Consider the following 21,697-nt stretch of genomic DNA (forward strand, 5'->3'; position numbering starts at 1 on the left):
CCACCACTGCTTCAGTGAGACTCAAGGGGATGCATTTCTCCTGGGTGGGCACGGGCCACTGAGGATGCCAGCACCTCCGTGAAAGCACAGGGTTGAATGAAGAAACAAAACAATTTATGAATTCCTTGCAGATTTTCATCACAGCACCCTCCTGCAGCTGGAGTTGAAGCTTCAGGTTCACCATTGCCATCGACTGAGGAGACAGTATTTTCATGATGCACTGAAACCTGCCTCTCCTCCTGGATCATTGTTGCAATAGCTTAATAGGCTTTGGTGGGCTGGTGTGGAAAATAAAGCCAGGCAAAACAAAGCTACCTTTAAAGGGAAGAGGGGACCTGGGACACATCCCGAGCTAATGCTATCATTCAGAAGAACCAGCAACATTTTGCTCTTCTGTCAGTCCTTTGAGTACCATCAGCAATTTCCCTTTGGTGTGTGGTTGCTAGGAATTACAATAAAAATATTCTGCAGGTTAAATAACTGCAGGTTAAAATAAACCTACAGTAACAAGACAGAGTATTTTGGGCACCAGCTTTTATGTGGATGCTGAATTCAACAAATTGACTTGTGCATTGGAACTGAGAAAATTGAATGGTTTGGGGGCCTGATCCTTACCCCAGTGTTAAATTATTCTATTTATCTGAATAGATTGTTTTGGACTTACACCACCTGAAGAAAGAGATGTATCAGGCCACAGAGGATGTCCTTGCCATCCTGGCTTTCCAGATGGAAATAAGCCAAGTGAAGACCAGCCCCTGGGGCAGAGGAAGGTGCCGCTTGCTCAGCTGCACCAGCACCCAGCAGCAGGACGCAGACCCAGACTCACAGGGCACCTCAACAGCTACTCTAGTGCCAGACCTTTCACTCTTGACACCTCGAACCTCTCCTGCAATCAAGCTTTTACTACAAAACAACCCCTACCATGCACCTGCAGGGCTCGCTGTGGGATTCCCTGACTGGTTTATTGCTCTGCTTGTACTGGTAACCTTGATTTCAGTCTGCAAAGTCACATCTATTATTAATAGGAAGCTAGGCTGCTCCTCTCAGCACCGTGATGCCCTCCTCTCCACTGCTCAGTATGTCTGCTCACAGTGCTGCCTCCCTTAGCTGCTGCAGGAGCAGCGGTGCCAGCCGGGCACCGCCGCTGTCGGGTCTCCATGCCAGGCTGCCCGTGCTGGCAGGACACACGGTGCCCTGTGCAACACCCGGACATACAGAGACTGCGGCTCCGTGGGGCCTTTCGGCCCCGCTGCCGGCTCGTGCAGGGCTGACAGCCGTAGAAGGTCCTGAGTGCCAGCACACTCTCCCAGGCGCAGATTTTCAGATAAGTGTCTTTTTTCAGCAGGCAACAGTTGCCTGCTCTGTGCCTTCCTCTGGAGAGCCCCCAGCAAAGGTTCCTCTTCAGCAACCCCAGGAGAAGGAGCCATCGCCCACAGACACCCCCAGCGCAGCCCTCAGCAGCTCCGTACCTGTTAATCAGTGACACAACTGCAGCAAAGAGCTCTTCGTAGAGACCTGAAGCCATCCCCTCCACGCACTCCACACCCGTCATCTTCGGTCCTGGCGCAGGCAGAGAGAAGAGCAGGCAAATACACATCATTTATTTCCAGCTGAGTTCAGCCCACATGGAGCCCAGCCGGTAGCAGGGGATTCCCTCGCTCGGCGGGCAGGATGACCCGCACAGCTCTCAGCCTCTGCCTGCCCCAGTTAGATAGCAGTGCATATCCACCTGCCCGCCTTCAGCTCCTCTAGTGCCTCCTCCCTAACATATACTTAAGAAATAAAACCATTGCCATGTTAAAGGCCAGTTCTGCAAGTTCTCGCTTTTATCAGAATAACTTGCAGGGGCCTGGCTGTAATCCTATCGCCGAAGACAAGTCCAGTGTGGAAAAGCTGATCTTAAAGCTGGACAATATCTCACATGCTCCTGCCGTGTGCATGCTGGATCTGCCTTCCTGAATTAGATCCATATATTAATTTGAGGTTCATAATGGCTCAGCAGCAGCTTGTCCAGCAGAAGCACAGCTCCCCGCCGTGTCCAGGTCTCCTTGCAGCACATGGGTGCACAACACCAGCACAGCTTCATTTCTGCGCACGGGGGAAGGATGCCCACCCTGCTGCCCTCCTGGTTTGGGGTGTTTCCTCCCTTTTCTGGGGAGAGCTCTCACAGCATTTAAGCCACGTCACTTATCTGCCAAGGGCAGTATCTGAATTCACCTGATCTTTCCGTGTCCCTAAGGGTGACAAGCAGGGTCAGCTGTAGAGCTGAGGGTAGCTACATGACAGAGGACAGTTAATGATTTAATTAATATGAATGTACTTAAATGGACCTCACTGCCATGAAAAAAAAAGGGCATATTGCCTCTCCCTGCAGCACACCCTTCATCTTCTCCTCACACAGAGCCCAGAGCAGCACAGAGCACAGCATTTCAATACCACCCATAAATAAAGGAAAAAGGGATGTAGCATCCCGGTACCTGCCGAGCTCTCTTCTGCCAGAGGCAGCTGGTGGCCGTGTGTCGTGACCTGTGCCAGTATCTGCTTCAGGTGGTGTTTGAAGACGGCGGTGGTGAGCTCCTCCAGATCGCAGCCCAGCACCTCTGCGGCATTGCTCGCATACTCGAATTTCATGAACTGCTTCCTGCCGACTGGGGAGGAAAACACAGGGAGCATGAAGGGCTCAGGCAGAGCCAGCCTGAGCGGAGCTGGGCACAAGCTTGGTGCCTCCAGCAAGCATTCCTGCCCACTCCCATGTGCAACCCCACAAAAAAATCTAATAAAACCCCAAAAGGACCACTGTTTGCAGTGTGGGATGGAGAGGCGAGCGGGGGTGCTGTGCCAGTGCACCCCAGTTCCCTGCCATTCCCCAAAGACTGCTGGATCAGCCCTTCCCTTGCATCCCTAACAGGCAGTTTCAGACCAGGCACTGCCCTTGCTGACCCACTCAGAGCACCGACCCTGCAGACCACAGCCTGGATGCCCTCTGGGCAACGAGCTGGCTTGGGCAAGGCAGGCAGGAGCCGCGCGGTGGGCAGGGAAGGGGGCCTCTGCCCCCCAGCAGCACTCAGACGCTTGGCTGAAACGAGGATGCAAAACAGCTACAAATCAACCCACATCACAAGATGGTTGCCACCTTGAAGGTATGGCTGCCAGGAAGAGTTCTAGCATTGCCTCACTCGCCATCTGCGTAATGTCACTAACTCAACTGAAAAGCTTCTTCCTCCTTAAAGTCCATCCACCTCCTCCTGCAATCCCTTCTTCAGGGACAGCTCCCGTATCTCTCTCCAGGGACTGGAGCTGGTGGCCCACCGGCTCCCGCTCTCACAGCATGCAGGACGTGGGGCTGCCCTCCCTACACACGTGCCTCTGCTCACAACAGCTGTAAGGATTTTCTCAGCTTTGCACGACACTTAAATTAAAGGCTGGCTGACTCGAGAAAGGTTGACAGATTTGTCCCTTGGGCAATCATTCAGCAGAAGAGGACTTTTGGGGTTTTTTGGCCAGAAGTCAGTTCACAACTTTAAGGATTTCAAGCCAATGCTTTTGAACCTATTTTCCTTGCTACAGTGCTCCCCACTGCTCAGAGCACCCCACCTGCCCTGTGAGACCGGGCAGAGAGGAGACCTGCTCCAAGGAGATGTTCTGAGGCAATTCAGAGCAAGTCAGGAACCAGGTGGACCATGAAACTGCTGCTGCCAGCATTTCAAGAGCTTCCGTGCAGCGAACTAGCAGATGCGTTGATGGAAGTTGATGGGATTACGAACCAATCCCTCAAAATCCTGGATCACCTTCCCCAGCCCCCAGCAAAGTTTGCTGTCCCTGTCAGCCCGAGAGCAGCACTCCTCCCAGCACACAGTATTTACATCCAGCAACAGTGATTCCAGCTTAATGATTAAAATCAATAGGGAAGCAATCTGTGGGATAAATCCTTTTACAAATCCAGGAAGGAAAGATGCTGCAGAGGCAGCCAGGTGGCACAGGCTCAAGAACACGTGGGATGAGTAGAAACAGAAACAGACAAGCAAAGTTGCCCGGAGACCTCAAGGTAGCACTTTTAGGTGGTGATGGATGAGAAGCCAGCCTGGGGGCTCATGGCTAAGACAAGCCCCTAAAATACAGCAGGTGGCTGGTGGCAGGGGTTTGGGATGGAAAGCAAGAGATGGCCTCATCCTAGCCAGTCCCAGGGGGACCAGGGTGCCTGCTCCCAGCTGAGGTGATGCACAAAGCAGCAAAAAGCCACATTCCCTGGGCCTGGGGGGCTGCTTCACAGCACGCCCATGTAAGTTACCCCCCTATTCCCTTCCCCTTTGATCTTTTCCTATTATTTTTCATTCTGACTGAAGGACTCCAACATCAAGGGCTGTGCTGGAGCAGGTAAAAGAATTGCCTCAAAAATCCAGGCTTTGATTTATTTTGTTTTCACTTGTTTTCATCTGAGCTGGCTGGACAGAAGCTGATTCCCATCAGACAAAAGATCTCCTCACACCGCTGGATGCTGGGGAGTGGAGGGGTTGCAGGGCCAGGGCTGCCACAGACCTGCTTTGCCATCTGGGTTCCCACAGCCAGCATCCCATGCTGCCTGCTCCAGCATCCCACACCAGCCACTCCAGCATCCCATGCCAGCTGCTCCAGCATCCCCAAGACAAGCGAGGGGCTTTGCTCAGGCCAGCCCTCCACAGTGCCATCTCTTCCTAATGAAGCAGTTGCAAGCAGGGAAACCAGTTGCTCCCACCGTGCTGCTCCAGCATGGAAGACATCCTGCTGCTCTGGGCAGAGGGATGCAGCACCACATTTCACACCTCCAGAAAATCAAACAGCCACTGTCTGACTGGCACATGGTGCCCGAGGCTGCGCAATGCTGCTTGGCATGTTGGTATCCCCCGGGCATGCTCCCTCGCCAATGGCATTTGCTCCTTTGGTGCTCCCCAGATTACACCCTCACTGTAAGCAGCTGGCGTGTGCTGAGTCAGCAAGCCCAGGGGCTCAGCAAGCCCAGGGGCACGGTGCTTCTGCAAACCCCACTGTGCCCACGGCTTGCCGAGGCGCAGATCTGCCCACCCCGCAGCCGCCAGCCCGCCTCAGGAGAGGCCAGACACCATTTCACACTTCATAAAATATAAACAGCGGCAGTGGCACGCAGCCCTCCTGGGTGTAATGTGACCATGGTAAAACACTCCAGCTCTAACACCTAAAAGGTAATTACTTCAGCCCATTTAATATTTAAAAGAAGCAGTAAGAAAACACAGGGTCAGCACCAGCTTCATCTCACTCTCGTGCCCATGTGTTGCCGATTTTCTACTTCAATTTGGGAGGCATGAGGAGCAGCAGGGAAGCCTGGAGGGCTTACATCCCCCATCCCCCCACCCCCATACCTGCTGCTGCTGGGGCTGGTACCTGCAAGCCGACAGCAGTAGTGCCCAGGAGCAGAGGGAGCTATATCACTGGCTCGCTGCCCAGACAAGCCCTCTGCCCGTGCAAGCTGTGTGGGTTGGCAGCCCCAGTAACCTGCCTTCCCACACCCCACTGGCTGCATGGGGCACACTTTGCCAGCCTGCCCTTTTTCTTCCACTTATTTTGTCATTAAAACATTTGCACTGCTAATGGGACAAATCCATTTGTTCCTTTTTACTATCCTGGGAGGGGACAGGGAGAGAAAGGAGGCTCCTGCTGACCTGAATGGTTAATTCATTTATCCTGCACTAAATTCTCCAGTCTATTCTCTGTTGACCCATTGCCTGATGTATGACATACTAACACCTATATATAAACAAAGGGAAGAGCTATGTAATAGCATGATTAAAGAAATCTGCCATTCTGGCTGCATTTCCCCGACTGTTTGTAATAAAGATGTCAGAGCACTGAACAGATAGCGTCATAACTCGGCGTGTGGGGAGACAGCCCGCCCAGACCCAGGGCTGCAGTGGTGTTCGTTAAAATCTCTGCAAAGGAGAGGCAATGTTAACAGGAATCCCCAAGCCAGCACCCCCCAGGCCCCCAACAAGCCAGCAGCAGCAGCCAGGCTGCAGCCAGGACCCCAGCTACTCCCGGTGTTTTCTGCTCCTGCTCCCCTGGCTCCAAACCCCAGGCCACATAGGAAAACCAGCTCCCATGGTGAGTAGTGATGCGCCAGGGTGCAGACCCCCCTGGCACCCCACTGCCTGCAGGTCTGGACCTGCTCCCCACTCCCTGCATGGGGCTTGAGCTGCTCAAAACACAATTTCCAGCAAACCTCCTCATTTTGCAGACCCAGGAAGCAGAGCATGCAGCTCTACCCAGTTTGTGCTCCAAACAGGGGTCCCCCTGCCCTGGAGGGGGGATGCACCATTCTGTTTAAATCTTCTTGCCTGAGAAAAAGAAATCCTAAGGACATCCTCCAGCGTACAAGGGCTTGTGGCTGGATGGTCACTGCATGATGATCCAGCCCCTGGAGACTGTGTTGCCTTGGTTTAGGTCTTTCCCATCAGGCTTCATCAGGGCAAAACTATTGCTCCTGAGGGTTTCAACTCAAGAAACACAGAAAGCCACCATCCTACCAAAAACAAAACATGCAAAATCAGCTGCACTTCCCCCTACAGCAAGAAAACCCAGGTGCCAAAGAGTAAAAGGCTTTAACAGAGAGAGAGAAAAATTGGCAAGATCAAGAGGCCAGCCCTAACGCAATCCTTTCCAAGAATCATTTTGACGAACATGATGATGCAGGAGACAGAGGAGCCTTTCCCGTCAGGAGCGAGGTGGCCTTTCGCTCACCCATAGCACAGAGCTACTGCAAAGCCAGGGATTTAACCACCCCAGGCTGCCGTTGGGCATGGGAAAGCGAAGCTAAAGCCGGGGCAGAGGCTCCCCACGCTGGCTCCTGCTCTCTGTTCCCCTCCAACGCCAGTTTGGCTGTTGCAGTCAGTGCCGGGGAACACACAAGTGGCTCCAAGCCTCACAAACACAAGCAATGATCACCGAGCTTTCCTTGCAAAACTGTGTCCTCTGCACTTACAGGAATCCCAGGGAAAGGAGGGGCTGCTGGGGGCTCCCCCCGCTTCCCCAAACAAACTGCAAAGGCTTACAGGCTCCCCAGGCAGACAGGTATCCGAGAGCATTGCCAGGTGGAGCTGCTGGGAGAGGGATGATTGGCACACGGCTTCATGATGTTGCTTCATGTGATTTACTGCCTGGCCCCTTCTGTGCTCCCCTCCTGACAGCAGCCCACACGCTGCCGGAGCACCGGGCTCGGGCTGTGCCAGCAGCAGTGCCGCAGCTCCATCCCACCCACCGCACCACGGCCACCCACGCATTTTTTCCCCTCTGCAACGGTGACCAACCCAGGGGCACGGATACATTTTTCACAGAAGGGAAATTCTGGTGCAGGGCTAATTACAGGGATGCTGTTCCCTCCTCCTTTCAGCAACAGGCAGCAATAAAAAATTAGGGTAACTCTGGGCATTGAGCTTGCATGGAACTAAGAACAAAGTGCCATCTCCACATCAATTAAGAAAAGGTCACTACGTCTCAGAGGCTGTAAAACAGCAGCAATAATACGGGTTTAAGGCTTTTTTCTCAGCTCTGGTGAGAAAGCAGTAAGTCACCCGAGTCCACTCCTGATTGACATCTGCGCTCAGGAAGCTGCATAATTAATTCCAGTCAGATCCTGCCAGGTGCTTTCCCTCTCACATTTTGATGGACATCCCCATTACTGTACTTGGCTAAATGGCTTCCTGCCCTTCTGGAAACTTTCCATTTCACACAGCTAAAAGGGTGTTCAAGGGGGTTTCATCCCTGCTGCTCCTGCCAGCCTCATCTGCCTGAGACCCTGGAGAGACACAACAGGGCCCTGCACATTGGCACATGGGACCCAGGCTCAGCCCCTTAATCTGTTTCAGCCCTGGCATGACCCAAGCCCAGCTCACAAACTGCTCGATGCCTCGGTTTCCTGGGTCTGAAACACGGATGCTCCTTCTCCTGCCTCCCAAGGGCACGGTGCTGCAGCGGTGGGGCTGTGCAGGACCCAGCCGGGGCCACGGTAGCCCACGGCTGCCAGCAGCTTGATCACTGACCCCATGCTACTTGCTGGTGGTCTCCCATACTAGACACCAAAATCCTCCCCAGCTGCCTGGATGCTCCCACCCCTCTGCTGCTGTGGGGAACCAGCCCTGGCTGCACAGCGATGCGGGAGGGCAGCAGATGCAGGATGCTGCCATGACCCTGCCAACCTCTGCAGAGGGTCTGGGGGGGCTCGGAGCCTCCCTGACATGAGCAGCAGGCTCCAGCCCTGCCTCCTGCCCTTTTGGCTTTCCTCCATCCAAGGGGTTCAAGCCACCGGTTTTGCAGCAGCCTCTGCTGTGCCAGTGCACATGGGGGGGTGGGGGTAGCCACGCTTGGCTCCCGGCTGCGGCACACACATGCCTGCAGCACTGAGAGGACTTCAGTGACTTGCAGCTGCTGGAAACCCAGTCGCCTCTATTAAAGGCATGCGGTGGGAAGCCCACAGAAAGCAGCGATGCTTTATTTTTATAACAGTCAGCAAAACGGACAACTTGAGTGCGAGCTGAATGCCAACCCCCAGCTGCGCTTGAAACCTCCTTCCCAGTTAAAGAGGCGATGATGAATAAATGAAAATACGTAATATTCTGCAGCCCACAGAGGGGACTGGAAGTACTTAGGTGAATGGGTACCTAGGATGCCTCGCTGGCCTCTGGCTGCTTTCTCACAAAAAGAGCTGCTCTAACAGGTTTCAAAGGCAACGGGAAACGCTGACACCAGGACAGAGCAGGCTTGTGAAATTCAACCTTTTCTTCTCAGGGTTTGTCTAGCTGCAAATATATTTTCCACTTCCAGCCAGAAGGAGGTGGTGCTATTTCCTCTGGGTTTATTCCTAGACAAACTGAATTTGTGACGAGATGGTAGCCATCAGCAGAAGGAAAAAAAAGTGCATATAACCTGCACTGGGGCCCAGCAGCCAGAGCACGGCACGTGGTGGGGATGGCAGTGGCGGAGGCTGCGATGGCAGCTGCAGTGCCTGGCTGCGCTCCTGAATGTCAGTGAAAAACCAGCGATGAGGCTCCCTTTGGTGAGATTTCAAGGAGAGGATTTTGAATACACAACTTCAAAGTGCATGAAAGGGGAAGGGAAGAGATGGCTATCAGGAGACAGGTTTAACCACATTAAAAGAGTCATTGCCCCCACTGAGACTTTTGCTCCATCCAGCTTTGATCCATTTTTTATCCATATTTCCTTTCATTTCTCCCCTTTTGTTGAGACACGATGGGGGAATCAATACCAGAGTGAGTGATGCTGAGACATGCTCTGGTTGCTAATCCTGTACCCAAGTCTGCTCTGAAGCTACCGCCCTGCCTGGGCCCGCAATTAACATTCCCATCCATGCTGAAATAACTGTGACAAGATTTGTTGAACATTAGCACTCGATTCACTTCTAGACTGACTTACAGGATGCTTGGGATGGAACAGTCAGTAAGTTTGAGCAAACCCAGCGAAACTCTCCACAGCCAACACAGTAACCATGCCTCCATCCGCCTGCGAGCTGGTCACTCTTAACATGAGACACGTCTCCAAAATCTGCTCTCCTGAAAAATCTCAAGGCAGAAGGACTTTCTTTTTTCGCCAAGTGCCTTATCTCACACTTCAGCCTCAGACAGCAGGGTCATATTTTAGAAGTTGGAAGGGTATTAGGGGAGATGGAGATGGGGAAAGAGAACACCAGAGAGAAGGAGAAAGAGAGCTAGCTGTAAGTGACGACAGCATTCATCCTTTTAAAATAATTAATAAATGATTAATGGCATAAATTAACATAAGATGTGTTATGACATGTTGCAGAGACATTTATAAATGTCTATGGCTTAGTTTATAGCAGCCTTTATGTAGCCCTCATAAATTGAAGTGTGTAAATCAATGTGGCTGTCTCTAAAATGGGTTAGAGCACATCTTAAAATAATTTATAAGGGATAAGGCAATTTCTATATGCCTGTATTAACGAAGTCTTTATAAATACAATCTTCATCCAGACTCATCCTATTATAATTCAGTTACTGTATTAGGTACTCAAGAGGTGATAAAATTATTGCTACCTGAAGCTGTCCCTTCGCAGTGTCGTCGGGGACAACATGCCAACAAATGAGTTACCTACCCTGGACCTTCCCGAAGAGTTGGCACAAGGCAATGCCTTGCAGCCCCCGTCCTGTCTGCCCATGGCGGGGGCCAGACCTGGTCCAGAAGCCCCCACAGGGCAGGATGCCAGCGTGCAGCATTGCCCAGCTCCTCCATGGGCAACGAAGAGCCCAGAGCCACTGCCCATGCAACAGCCTCCGGTCGAGCATCGCTCCCATGCACCTCCCTGCCAGCAACGCCCCCAAGCACCGAACGCTGCTGGGATGTGCTTCCTCACCCTCCCCTACCCCCGCACTGAGATGAGGTGTAAGGAAAGGAAAGGCAGGAGCCCTGCTTACCTTTACAGGCGCCAGCAGCTCCCAGGTGGTAGATGCCAGCTAAGACGCGCCAGATGGCAGTCTGCTCCTCTGCTGTGATGCCCAGCGTGCCCATGGCAGTCCGGAGCTGGGCAAATGCTGCTGAGGCTTTCTGCTTCTCCTCCGGCTGCAGGGGAAAGAGACAGGAGGGGAAACATCACTGCCTCTGCCAGAGCACCGCAGGTGCCAGGCACAGGGGGATACATGGGGGAAACGCAAAAGGGCATGTGAAAACCATATGGGCAGCAAGGAAAAGCCAATAAGGGACCCTAGAAACAGTTCAGACAGTGGTGGGAGAAGCCCCCGGCAGATTCCTCGAGAGCCTGGTGTTAGGAACAAGCCTGGGTACGTCTCCTCATCATATGACTACACATAATTTCCACTCCCCACTTCAGGAGTGTCTGCAGAGATGTTTAGCAGCAGCCAGGGACAGACGTTTTATATCTTCTCACTTCTCGCTAAATACAAAATACACCCCCCCACAGGCGTGCTGGGGCCAGCAAACCGCTTCCAGCCACCAGCAGGACCTCATCTGCCCACCTCCAGCCCCAGCAGCCCCGGCCACGACTCCTGCAGGTTTTTTGGCAAATGCAGCCCCACAGAGAGGTCAGGGCTCTCTGCCCCTGCCCTGAGGCTGTTCCGTGCAGACACGTGCAGCCCTGGGGCAGACACTGCACGTGGGCTCCAGCAGGCAGCATCCCCATCTCAGCAAGGACCAGCCCACCTGGTGTAAAGGATTTTGGTGTGGTGGCTATTAATGAGAAAATACAACTGAGGTCTGTGATTTCTCCAGACTCAATAAAAAAACCCAAATATTTGTGACACTGGTGTTACAGCAGGAGTTATCCATCCCCACTGCCTGCAGGGATGAAGCTGCGATGCCACTGGTGAGATTTTTGCTGCTCAGCACCTGGAGCACTGTTCAGAAGGGAAAATCTGATGAATTTCCCCAAACTCCAAGTGAACCCAGACGCAGCACACCACTGCCCTGGCTTTCCTTCTGGGCTGGTTCCAGCTCCTGCTGACCCTCTGCATCCCAGCAGGAAAACCCTCCATGTTGGGACAGGGGACCCACAGGAATCAGGGACTGTGAAGGGAAGGTAAAACCCCCATCTCTGAATCCAAGCCTGCTGCTGTACCAGCAGGGTGAGGACCCACGGTACCTCACCATGCCCTCCATGGGAGCTGCTGCCCCAACAGCCAATTCCTTCAGCTGCTGGACAGGAGCAGAAGCTCCCTAATGAAGACCGAACACTGAATTCATCACTAGATGATGTAACTGCAAATTGCTGCAATTCACCCCAGCACTTTGGCTCATGGGCAATTTGCCTGATCTTTGCAAACAGCTCAGACTAATAAGGAGCTGGTGCTGGAAATCAACTGCAGTACTTTTATCCCTTAAAAATCACATTCTGGGCACTCCAAAGGATGCGCTTTTCTCCCAGGAGCTGCCACCACACCACAGGTGAACATCAGGGGTTGTTGAACCTGGAGTGTTGACCCTGGAGCAGCAGGATCTGTCCTCGGGGTGGATGGGGTGACAGTCTGAAACCCCAGCACAGACACCAGGCAGCAGCAGCCCTGGTCCTGGCAGCTCCCCCACTCCCATGGGGCTGTCAAGGGGGCTGGAGGCTGGCTGGGCAGACCCTTCCTCACACCCTGACATCCACTCCCTCCCTCCATGCACCAGTACAGCAGCACCACCCTGAGTGGCCCAGCAGCCAAGGACCCCAACATATCCTGTAGCTGGGGGTGATGAAGGGGGTGTGCTACAGCATCCCACTGCAGGTGGCTGTGCAGCATGTCTCCTTACTTTTGTGAATGGCTTGATCCCAAAGGAGTTGTTCTCAGCCACCTGGTGCAAGTGCAGCATCGTCCTGAAAGTAGTTACAGAAAATGAGAGTCAAGCTCCCTCCTCACCTGCCCCCAGTACTCCCCAACCCCTTGCCCTCTCCTCAGGCAGCATCTCTGACACCCACAGAGCCCCTTACAGCGATGTCCAAGGGACCTTGACGGGCAAAGCTGCCACAGGTCTGCCCCGCACAGGGGGATGGAGCTGGCACCAGACACACCAGGACCCTTCGCCTGGGGCAGCCTGGGGACACAGAGCCTGGGGGGAAAACCAGAAGCAAGAAGGGAAAGGGACCTCTCTCTCATCTGATCAGCCCAATTTCAGTTTTAGTGAAGGGGCAAAAAAAGCACCAGGGAATGCTAGAAAACCTCTAATATATTAAGTCTATAAAAATCCTTGCAGCATCACTAATGTATTCACTCTCACAACCTCTTTCCTATCAGAGGGGTCTCAAAAATCACGTTGCTGGAGCCAACTTAGGTGTAAATTACAGGAGAGCCCACTGGCAGCAGGGATGCCCATTAGCTGAGCAGCCAGGCGAGGAGCAGAGCTGCCCAGTGCCATGGGAGCTTGACACCCACCTGTGCGCTGCATCCAGCCCCATCAGCATCAGGGGGAAGACATTGAAGCTGCTCTCTCCATTAGGCTGCTGGGCAACACGGCCCCTCTCCAGCAGCATGGTCTGGGGAGGGAGCAGAGGCAGGCATGAGCAGCAGCCCCCACCACCCAGTGTGCAGGCAGGGACAGCCCCTCGGTGCAGGCAGGGTGGCTGCTGTGCCAGGGCATCGAGGCACAGAGGGAAGAGAGGAGACGGTGGCACTTGGACAGAGGGAGATGCTACTGGGAGCTGTCAAGGAGGGGCTGGATTGCTCCTTGCAGGGCCACAGCTGGCTTTGCAGGCTGCTCCTCCCATATGGGGCTGTGCACTGCAGGGTGTGCAAGCAAGAGCTGCATCGTGCCCCAGGCATGCATCAAGGGCAATATTTCAGTGCAAGGGTGCAGCACCCACAGTCCCTCCCCACCCCCAGAGGTCTGGGCAATGCGATGGCCCTAGCAAAGGTGCCACAGTCTCTGGATAAGCCATTGCTTGGGCCTGAGACAAGTCTAGACCAGCCCCCAGCCCCGTCAGGGTAGTTCAACACCAGTACTGACATGAGGAATGAGTCTCTGCGGAGCTGGGACCCCCCTGCTGTCTCCCACAAGCATCCCAGGATGGTACTAGTGGTCCAGAGAGTGAATGCTCCCAGGGCACATTCCCGTTCCAGTGCCAGGACAGCCACAGCAGGTATCAGCTCCCTGCTGGTGCCTGGGGCAGCTGTGGGAAGCCCTGGTGGTCCACAAGTAGACACCACCTGAAGCCTTCTCGTCCATCTGTGGACGTCCATCTGTGCCCAGGGGCACAGGCAGCTCTGATGAAAGTACCTTTGCAAAACAGCCCTGATGGTGATAAAAGCCCTCAGAAGTTTCTGCTCAAGGCTGACGTGTAAGGTGCTGCTAATGAGATGCTGAATTATACATTTCCTCATCAACATTTCATACCAGCACTGTTCTGTGCTCCCAGCCAGGGGAGGAGGTGCCGTGCTGCAGGGACCCTACCACGCTGCTAGCAGAGTTCTGCCCAGCTGCAATTTGGGGCACCTTTGGTCCAGGAGGAGAAGCAGAGCAGAGCGTCACTCCTCTCGCTCCCAGCCTGGCAGGGAAGTGGGGCACTGGGGCTGTTTGCCCCCATCCCAAGGATCCCCCAGTTTCTGCCACAGCCCTCCAATCTCACCAGATGAGAGGGCTCATGGGGTACCTGGAGATGAGCAGCTGTTATCTGGCCGGTGGCACTGAAATCCAGCGACAGAACCATGGAGAAGCGTGTGGAGCTGCTGCTGTGGCTGGTGGTCACTGATCCAAAGGCTCCCAGAACTGTGAACATTGCCTGGATCTTCTCCACTGCAAAACCAGCACCGGCAGCCCCGTGAGCCAGCCTGCAGCAGCTGCAGCCCTGCATTGCTCTGCTGTGCACTGTGAGAGAGCCAGACTGCGCCACTGCTGCACCAGCACAGGCTCAGAGCTGCAGACAGGTGCTGGAGGATGCTTCTCCTCCTGGCTGCACCTCTGCCTGCTCCTCCCGGGGGTCTGTCCCAGTGCATGGGGACCTGGGGCACCAGCTGGGCACGGGGTTAGCACCCTGCACCATAGGAACACATGTACATGGGCAGGACGGGGACATGCCAGCCCACCCACACCTCCACCTTGCTCCAGGCTGTTTGCCAGCCCTTTGCAAGAGCATGGTGTACCCAGACCTCCGAAATCTAAACCTGCCCTCTAAAGCTACTGATTGCTTAACAGTGCTTCCTCTCACGTCACCAGTAACTTGATCAGATGGGAAAAGTGCTGCCCCAAGCACGCAGTTCCCTTCTGGTGCTTACTCTGGTGTTTATCAAAATAGCAAATCTGTTTGGTCTGGGATGGGTAAGCGGCAGCAGCACTCTCAGCCCCACCGCTCACCTGCCCCCTGGGCTGCAGCCCCACCAGCACATGCTGCGCTCACACAGCTGTACCCAGGTGCTTGGGAGCCACCCCAAAGGGGCATGAATCAGACTGGGAACAGGTCAAATGGAGGCAAACAGCCCCACCTTTGCATCTGTGTGCACTCCCCAGCCTGCGCAGACAGTCTCGGTGTGCTGCCTCTGCCCAGCACCAAGCAAACCTCAGCCCCACTGCTGGGGCTCACTGCGTTGCTGCTGGGGCTTGGAGCTCGCAGTGGCCGCTCAGCCCCATACCTGAGACCCTGCCATCCACGCTGCCTGCCATGCCCACCAGGTACTCCAGCGCACTCTGGCAGCATGTGGTCCTCCCAGCCCCGCTGCGCCCCAGGGGCACGATGGCCTGATCCTGCCGCTGCATCAGCAGGTTCCTGTAGGCTCTCTGTGCCACTGAGAAGATGTGTGGGGGCATGCTGTCCCGCTTCCCCTTGAGTGCCTGTGGGCAGGGAGAGAGTGGGGAAGCACATCCCAAAACAGGCTTCTTGTAGAGAAAATCCTAAAGACATCCACGCTCAGGGCCATGGTTTCTCCTCAGGGTGCAGAAGCCCTCAAGATTCCCAGGGGAAGGGGAAATGCCTCCCAGCCCAACCAGCCTAGCCTGACAACACCGGCACCAGAGGGTTGGGGACTGACCCAGGGAACCCGCCGCAGGACCCGCTCCAGCTTGCCTGTGAGCAAGAGCTCTGCCAGGCACCATCCTGGGCACTGCACCCCTGGCCCATTCCCTCCCCAGCCCTGGCACCCCCAGACTGCTCAGGGCGTGCAGTCACAGCAACACAGTGATTTTCTCCAGGAAAACGTCTGTGGTGGGAGCAGTTCCCAGCTGCAAGCCTGCCTGGCCCCAAGTGTCCCCAGCCCTCAGTGTCTTCAGAGCATCCCCAGTCCCTACACCTCTTGCCCCTGAGCACTGCAGGCTCTGAGCTTCTGCAGTCCTGAGTGTCCTCGGAGCATCCCTGGCCCCGAGCATCCCTGGCCCTGCGCGCCCTCAGCCCGAGCCTCCCCCGCGCGCTGTGACGGTCCCACGGTGCCACCTGCCGGCACCGCAGCGCCCGGCGCCCACCGCCACTGTCCCCACGGGGCTGGGTGACCGCTTCCCACGGGAGATGCCAGCCACCCCACGGTCCCCCCTCCCCACACTCACCTTCCCCGAGCTGCTGCTGGCCATGAAGCCGGGGCTGATGGCCACCAGGCTGAGCCCCGCGTAGGTGCAGGGGAGCCGGGCCCGATAGCGCTGCTGCAGCGTGTTCAGGGCGCTGCACTCGTTGAGGTTGATGAGCGCGGCCAGATCCTCAGCGTAATCCAGGCTGGGGGGGTTGGTCTGCAGGAACAGAGCCAGAGCCCCCCCTCGAGCCCTGCCATCGTGGCACGGGCTGTGCCGGACCCCACCGTCACCCTGACACCTTGGGCCCATTCAGCCTGGGCCGACGGCCTGAGCAGCAGGGCTGCCCCGGGTCTAACCCTGCCCGAGCACTGCCACGCACCAGGTGCTGTGGGCAGGGCTCCCGTCCCTGCACAAGCCAAAACCGAGGAGGGGGCTCACCCGCTGCACACTGTCCTCGTCCACCTCGGTGACGCTGCCGTCCGCCTCCCTGCGTACCCTCACCCTCCCGGCTGGCAGCTCGGGTGTCCCCACATCTGGCTTCAGCTGCGTGGCTGCAACGAGAGGCTGGTGTGTCCCTCCAGCATGGCACAGCCGAGGCAGCTCGGGGCAGAGCCGGCTGCAGCATGGGGAGCTGCTGAGGGGACACCCCCAGCCGCAGCCAGGCTGGGGCATGGTGTTGGCACAGCACCCAGCGCCCACCCTGCTCCACACCCACAGCCAGGCTGCAGACACGGCACAGCTTTGGCATTGGAAAGCGAGGGAGAGGAAGGCAAGTTACCCAGGGTGAATCCATCTTGTTGGATAAGCCAGACCTTCTCTGCTTCGTACCAAACGTCCCTCGGAGCCTGTGGGGAGGAGAGAGGGGAATTGTGCAGGAACCAGTGGAAAACTGAGCTGGACAAACTGCGTTTGCCCCATGGACAGCAACACTTCCAGCCAGAACCCCTGCCCCTCCTCTGCCTGCTTGGCTGGCCCTGGAGGTCACCTGCCCCCCATCCCCCTGCTGAGCCCACACGAATGGGAAGAGCTGCATGAAACCAGAAAATGGCATCGGTGCTCCAAGGCAAGAGCCCAGCACGTCCGCGGACACATTACCTGGTCCTTGTCCATGCTCTCGCCTGTCTCTTTGCTCTCTCCTGCTGTCTCCTTACCCTCTCCCAGCTCTTCCTTTGCCTTCCCCACCTCCTTTACCGCATCTTCTGACTTTTCTTGGATCCCTCCTGGCTCCCCCTTGAGACCTTCTGACTTGTTTGCAGTTTTTCCAGGCTTTTTGATTTCCCTTGGCTCCTTCTTGCCACCTCCGACATCTTTCTTCATTTTCTCGGGCTCTTTCCTGGCTAGTCCCAGCTCCTTCCTGGCTCTCACCTTGGCTGGGGGCTCCTCGTGCCTCGGGGGTGCCCCCTTCTCCTTCTTGCCACTCTCAGGGCCCGTCCCCTTGGGAACGTCCCCTTCCTTTGCTGGGACTTTGCTGCAGCACTGGGGGCCCTTGTTGGGTGTGGGGGCTAGAGTTGAGGGGCTGCCCCCCAGGAGGGGGTCCTTGGGGCTCTTCTCAGGGCATGATGGCTTTGCTGCCTTGGGAGCCTCCAGGTGAGGGGTCTCCACTGGTTTGGGGGCAGCTGCTGCCAGGCTGGGCACAGGAGATGGGGCTTTGCTGTGGCTGGGCCCTGGTGCTGCTCTCCCAGCTGGTAGCTTCTTGCGTGGGGGGGCTGCAACCCCCTCGCTCCCCTGTCCCTCTGCGTGCAGTCCGTTCTGCAGTGGCTGCTCCTTGCCAGCCACTTCTCCTCTGGCGGCTGGGGCGTCCTTGTCTCGGGCCTCACTGTCCTCCACCACCAGCTGTCAAGCGAAGGAGAGGAGCCGGGTCTGACAGGGACAGGGCAAAGGACCTGACCCCAGCCCTGGCCCCAGGAGCCACAGCCCCAGTGCAGGATGCCCACGTCAAGCACAGCCCAGCAGGACATGGAGCTCCAGCCCCGACCTGCTGGGTCTGGGCACAGCCAGTGGCTGCAGGTGGCTGCCTGGACCTGGCTGCATGGTTGCAGTCAGTGGTGGCATCCTCCTCCTCCTCCTCCTCCCTCCCGCTTGGCCATAGCCTGTCCCTCCGCCCGCTGGGTCCTGGGTCACACTTGGTGCTGTGCCCAGGTGTCCTTCCTCTTCCCTTCCTGCACTGTGAGCTGAACCAGAGAGCCTCACGCTCTGCTTAATGACTTGCCTTCTAATTAAGCAAGTCAAGAATGGCAAGTTGCATTGATGAAGTCTCCAGCATTAATTGCTCAAGGCTGGTGGCTGGCCCGGGACACAGCCTGCCGCAGCCAACAGCACACTGCAAGCTCAGGCCTCACCATCCAACCCAGCTCATGCAAAAAAAAAAACCCTCAGGCTCCCGGCTGTGGCCAGTGTGGCAGGGCCCCCGCAGCCCTCCAGGAACCGCTTTGGGCTGGGGGCAGACAGGGACACCTGGCCAGCATCAAGGCAGGATGCCCTGGCGCTGCATGGGACTCATCACCTCTCACCTCCTCTTTCACACTCGTCTTGGTTTCCTTCTTCAGCTTCGCTGCCTTGGCTTCCTTCTCAGTCTCCCGCACGAGCTGCTTGATGAACCCCCCAGGGATGACCGACAGGAGCAGGGGGGGTGTGGATGGGGGTGGCCCCCGGTCCTCGTCCCGTATCTGTTTGCAGGAGCAGAGGCTTGGTTACGGGGCACGGCGCAGGGACAGGAGCCCCGGCAAAGCCAGCCCCGTGGGCACATTAGTGGCATGAGCAGCAGAGCCGAGCACCAGCACCCTGCTCTGCCAGCAGGGCTGGCTGCAGCTGCAGGTATCTTGCAGATTGCTGGTGAGGCCATGGGTGACCCCTGAGCACCCGGCTGGCTCAGGGATGCTGCGATGAGAAGGAGGAGAAGCACCAAGAAAAGCCTGGCAGGGAAGCACCCAGGTTTCTCACGCTGCCAAGGGCTGGAGTCTGTGTGCGCTGCAAGCTCTGCCCAGCACCCAGTAGCTCCAGCATGGCCACGGGAGGAACCGTCCCAGCTGCAGCGAGATAAGAAGCAGCTCCTGGCATCACTGCAGCCATGTGCAGACCAGCGGGTCCCTCCATGCCAGGCCCAAAGCCAAAACCCAGCCCCACTTTTCACAGCTCCCCCAGCAAAGGGCTTTCCCAGCCGCCCCATCGTGCAGCAGCACACGCACCAAACCCTGCAGATTCCCATGAGTTTCATCCCCGCAGGGAACCGCATGCCCCAAACAGCAGCAAAATCACCCAAACCAGAACTTCCAGGCTGCAAAGGTGCTGGAGCTGGCAGGGTGGGACACAGCATGAGCAATATGTGCGGGGCGCTGAGGGGATGCTGACCCCGGAGCCATGCGGCAGGCTGGCTGCGGTGCGTCCCCCCTCCCAGTACCAAGCACCCAGGCAGCCCGAGAGCATCCAGCCCCGAAACACCGCCAGCGCCGCCCTGGACTGAGACTTTCCTTCTGCTCCCAGAGCGCGAGGCGCGAGGAGATGGCCATGCCGGCAGTGAGGTGGGATGGTGCTGTACAGAGAAGCCACAGGGCCGCACTGGGCACATGAGGTGGAGAGAGAGGAGAGAGTTATCCAGGGGCTCCTGCTGGCCCCGGGGCCGTGCCAGGGCTGCACCACCATGACCTTGCCCGGCATCGGCAGCCTGGGCATGCAGGGGACGGGTCCTTTGGCAGTGCTGGGGAGAGCACCAGCCACGAGCAGCCACCTCCAGCCCCCTGGCACAGCACAGCGGAGGGCCAGGGAGCACGGCGACGTGGTGGTACAGGGTGTCGCTGGCACCGGGGAGGTGCTGGGACCCGCTGCCCTGAGCTGGGTGGCACAGGGTGGCCGCGGGAGCCCGCTCGTGCCCCAGTTTGGGCTGACCCTGGCTTCACCTGTTGAGATCATTCATGCACTGAGCAGGTCGGGGCTCGTCTGGCCCTGCCGCTCGCGCCGGCAGCCCCATCTCCTTGTACAGTAAAGGGCAGGGGCGCCGGGAGCGGCCAGGAGCCGGCTGAGGAATGTCACTTGCCTTGTCCGGCGGCAGCCCCGGGTGCCACATGCCTTCCCTCCTGCTGCCCCCATGCTGTCCCCCCAGCCAGGGCCCTGCGGCCGTGGGGGACGAGCCAGGTCCGAGGGGCACAGCCAGAGCCCTGAGCCCAGAAGGTGCCTGCGGTGGCCAACCCATACCTGCCAGCTGGAGCTGGATCCCCAGCCCTGCTCTACATGCAGGGAAACTGAGGCACAGAGGGGGACACGCCTCGACCAAACACGTAGCATGGCACAAAAAAGGGCCGGGGACCACCATCGCCACCACTCCAGCTCACCCCACCCAGCGAGTACGATGTGGCTCCATTTGGGTCTGGGTCTGGTCCCCAGGCAGGAGCCAGCTGGGGACTCTCTCCTGCTGCCACCCAGGACCTGCTGCCACCCCAGTGGATGCCACAAGCCGAGGCCGCAGAGGGGTCCCCAGCCACCCTCTCACATGGGGCAGGGAGCACAGTCCACATTCCACAGCAGCGCTCCCGGCACAGAATGGGGGCTTGAAGCCACCCCCCAAAGCTGGGGCTGCCGCCATCGCCATCCATCCCCAACTAAAAATAGCCCTCCCTGCCAAGGGGCCCACGGCCTGACTGCCAGCACACCCAAAAAGCCCCACTGGGACCCTGACCCCAACCCCCCACCCCAGAGCCCCCCCTGGAGTGTCCATACCTGGTGGGGGCTGTGGGCCCACGCCAGCACCGGGCTCTCCGCAGCGAGCAGGGGAGCGAAGGCGGCGGGCGGGCGAGCAGCAGCAGCGGGTCAGCGTGCGCCTCCCCCTGCCACCCCCTGCCGCCGCGGCAGCTGAGGTGACACATGTCATTGCTAAAAATACCCGCGGTGGTGGCACCGGGGCCTCTGCTGGGGAGAGGCAATGGCACCGTGGGGCCCTCCTGTTCCCTGGCCTCTCTGCACTGGGTGGCACACGCGTGTGTCACGTGCCCTCCCCCGCACGTGTGTCCATGCCCTCCTCAGCGCACATGCCTGCACCCCGCAGATGCCGGAGAACTGCTGTGGGTTGAGGTGAGCCAGCTCTGGGCACTCTACCACTGCAGGAGGGGACCCCAAGGCTGTCCCCCAGGATTGCGGGTCAGAGCTCCAGCACAGGGGGTTAACCCCGGCTCCCCGCACCAGCCCCAGCCCTGAGATGGGGGGCTGAGCTGGGGAGGGACCCAAAAGCAGTGCTCAAAATAACCTCCCACTGGTGGAAAGAAAAAGTCACCGAAGCAATAACGCCAACATGCTCAGCAACCCCAGGCAGGGCGGGTGGGGAGGGAGGGAGGGGGGCAGCCCTGCCTGTCCCTGCCAGCCCCACCCCCCCCTGCAGAGCCCTGCTGGGCACAGAGCATGTGGGGGTGCCATGGGGCTATCACGCGGGGCAGATGATGACCCACCAGGGACCGCCAGGACCCACGTCCCACCCACCCCAGTGCGACCACCACCAGCACCCAACACCCAGCCAGGGGTGCAGGATGCGGGATGGGACCAAAGACGCCTGCAGAGGTGCAACCCCCCCTCCGCTGCTCCACACCTCCCCAGCGAGCTCCACGGACGTGGCCAGGGCATCAGCACAGGCAGCTGGGACAGCTCTGTTAATAAGAAAGGAAACAGGATTGTTAGTCTGTAGTTGCCTGGCAGGAGCCTTAGGGCTGCCCCCAGCATCTCACCAAACCCCTTTTCCACCTGGGAACAGCGTGAGGAC

At 57.4% G+C, this 21,697-nt stretch overlaps 1 protein-coding gene across 1 annotated transcript in view; it reads right to left on the reverse strand.

Annotated features, from left to right (window-relative positions):
- Positions 1-18,619, reverse strand: part of MYO18B (myosin XVIIIB) — a 74,265-nt gene extending 55,646 nt beyond the window's left edge. Inside the window, exons 1-12 of the mRNA XM_055699120.1 lie at positions 18,468-18,619; positions 17,053-17,790; positions 16,736-16,802; positions 16,396-16,508; positions 15,997-16,173; positions 15,093-15,291; positions 14,117-14,259; positions 12,903-13,003; positions 12,283-12,346; positions 10,452-10,596; positions 2,478-2,648; positions 1,470-1,560 (exon numbers count right to left, since the gene is read on the reverse strand). Coding sequence (XP_055555095.1) covers positions 1,470-1,560; positions 2,478-2,648; positions 10,452-10,596; positions 12,283-12,346; positions 12,903-13,003; positions 14,117-14,259; positions 15,093-15,291; positions 15,997-16,173; positions 16,396-16,508; positions 16,736-16,802; positions 17,053-17,274 — 1,493 coding nt within the window. The 5' untranslated portion in view covers positions 17,275-17,790; positions 18,468-18,619. The remainder of the gene's footprint in view (positions 1-1,469; positions 1,561-2,477; positions 2,649-10,451; positions 10,597-12,282; positions 12,347-12,902; positions 13,004-14,116; positions 14,260-15,092; positions 15,292-15,996; positions 16,174-16,395; positions 16,509-16,735; positions 16,803-17,052; positions 17,791-18,467) is intronic.
- Positions 18,620-21,697: the final 3,078 nt, after the last annotated feature.

This window comes from Falco cherrug, chromosome 1 (assembly GCF_023634085.1).
Source record: "Falco cherrug isolate bFalChe1 chromosome 1, bFalChe1.pri, whole genome shotgun sequence".
Lineage (NCBI taxonomy): Eukaryota > Metazoa > Chordata > Aves > Falconiformes > Falconidae > Falco > Falco cherrug.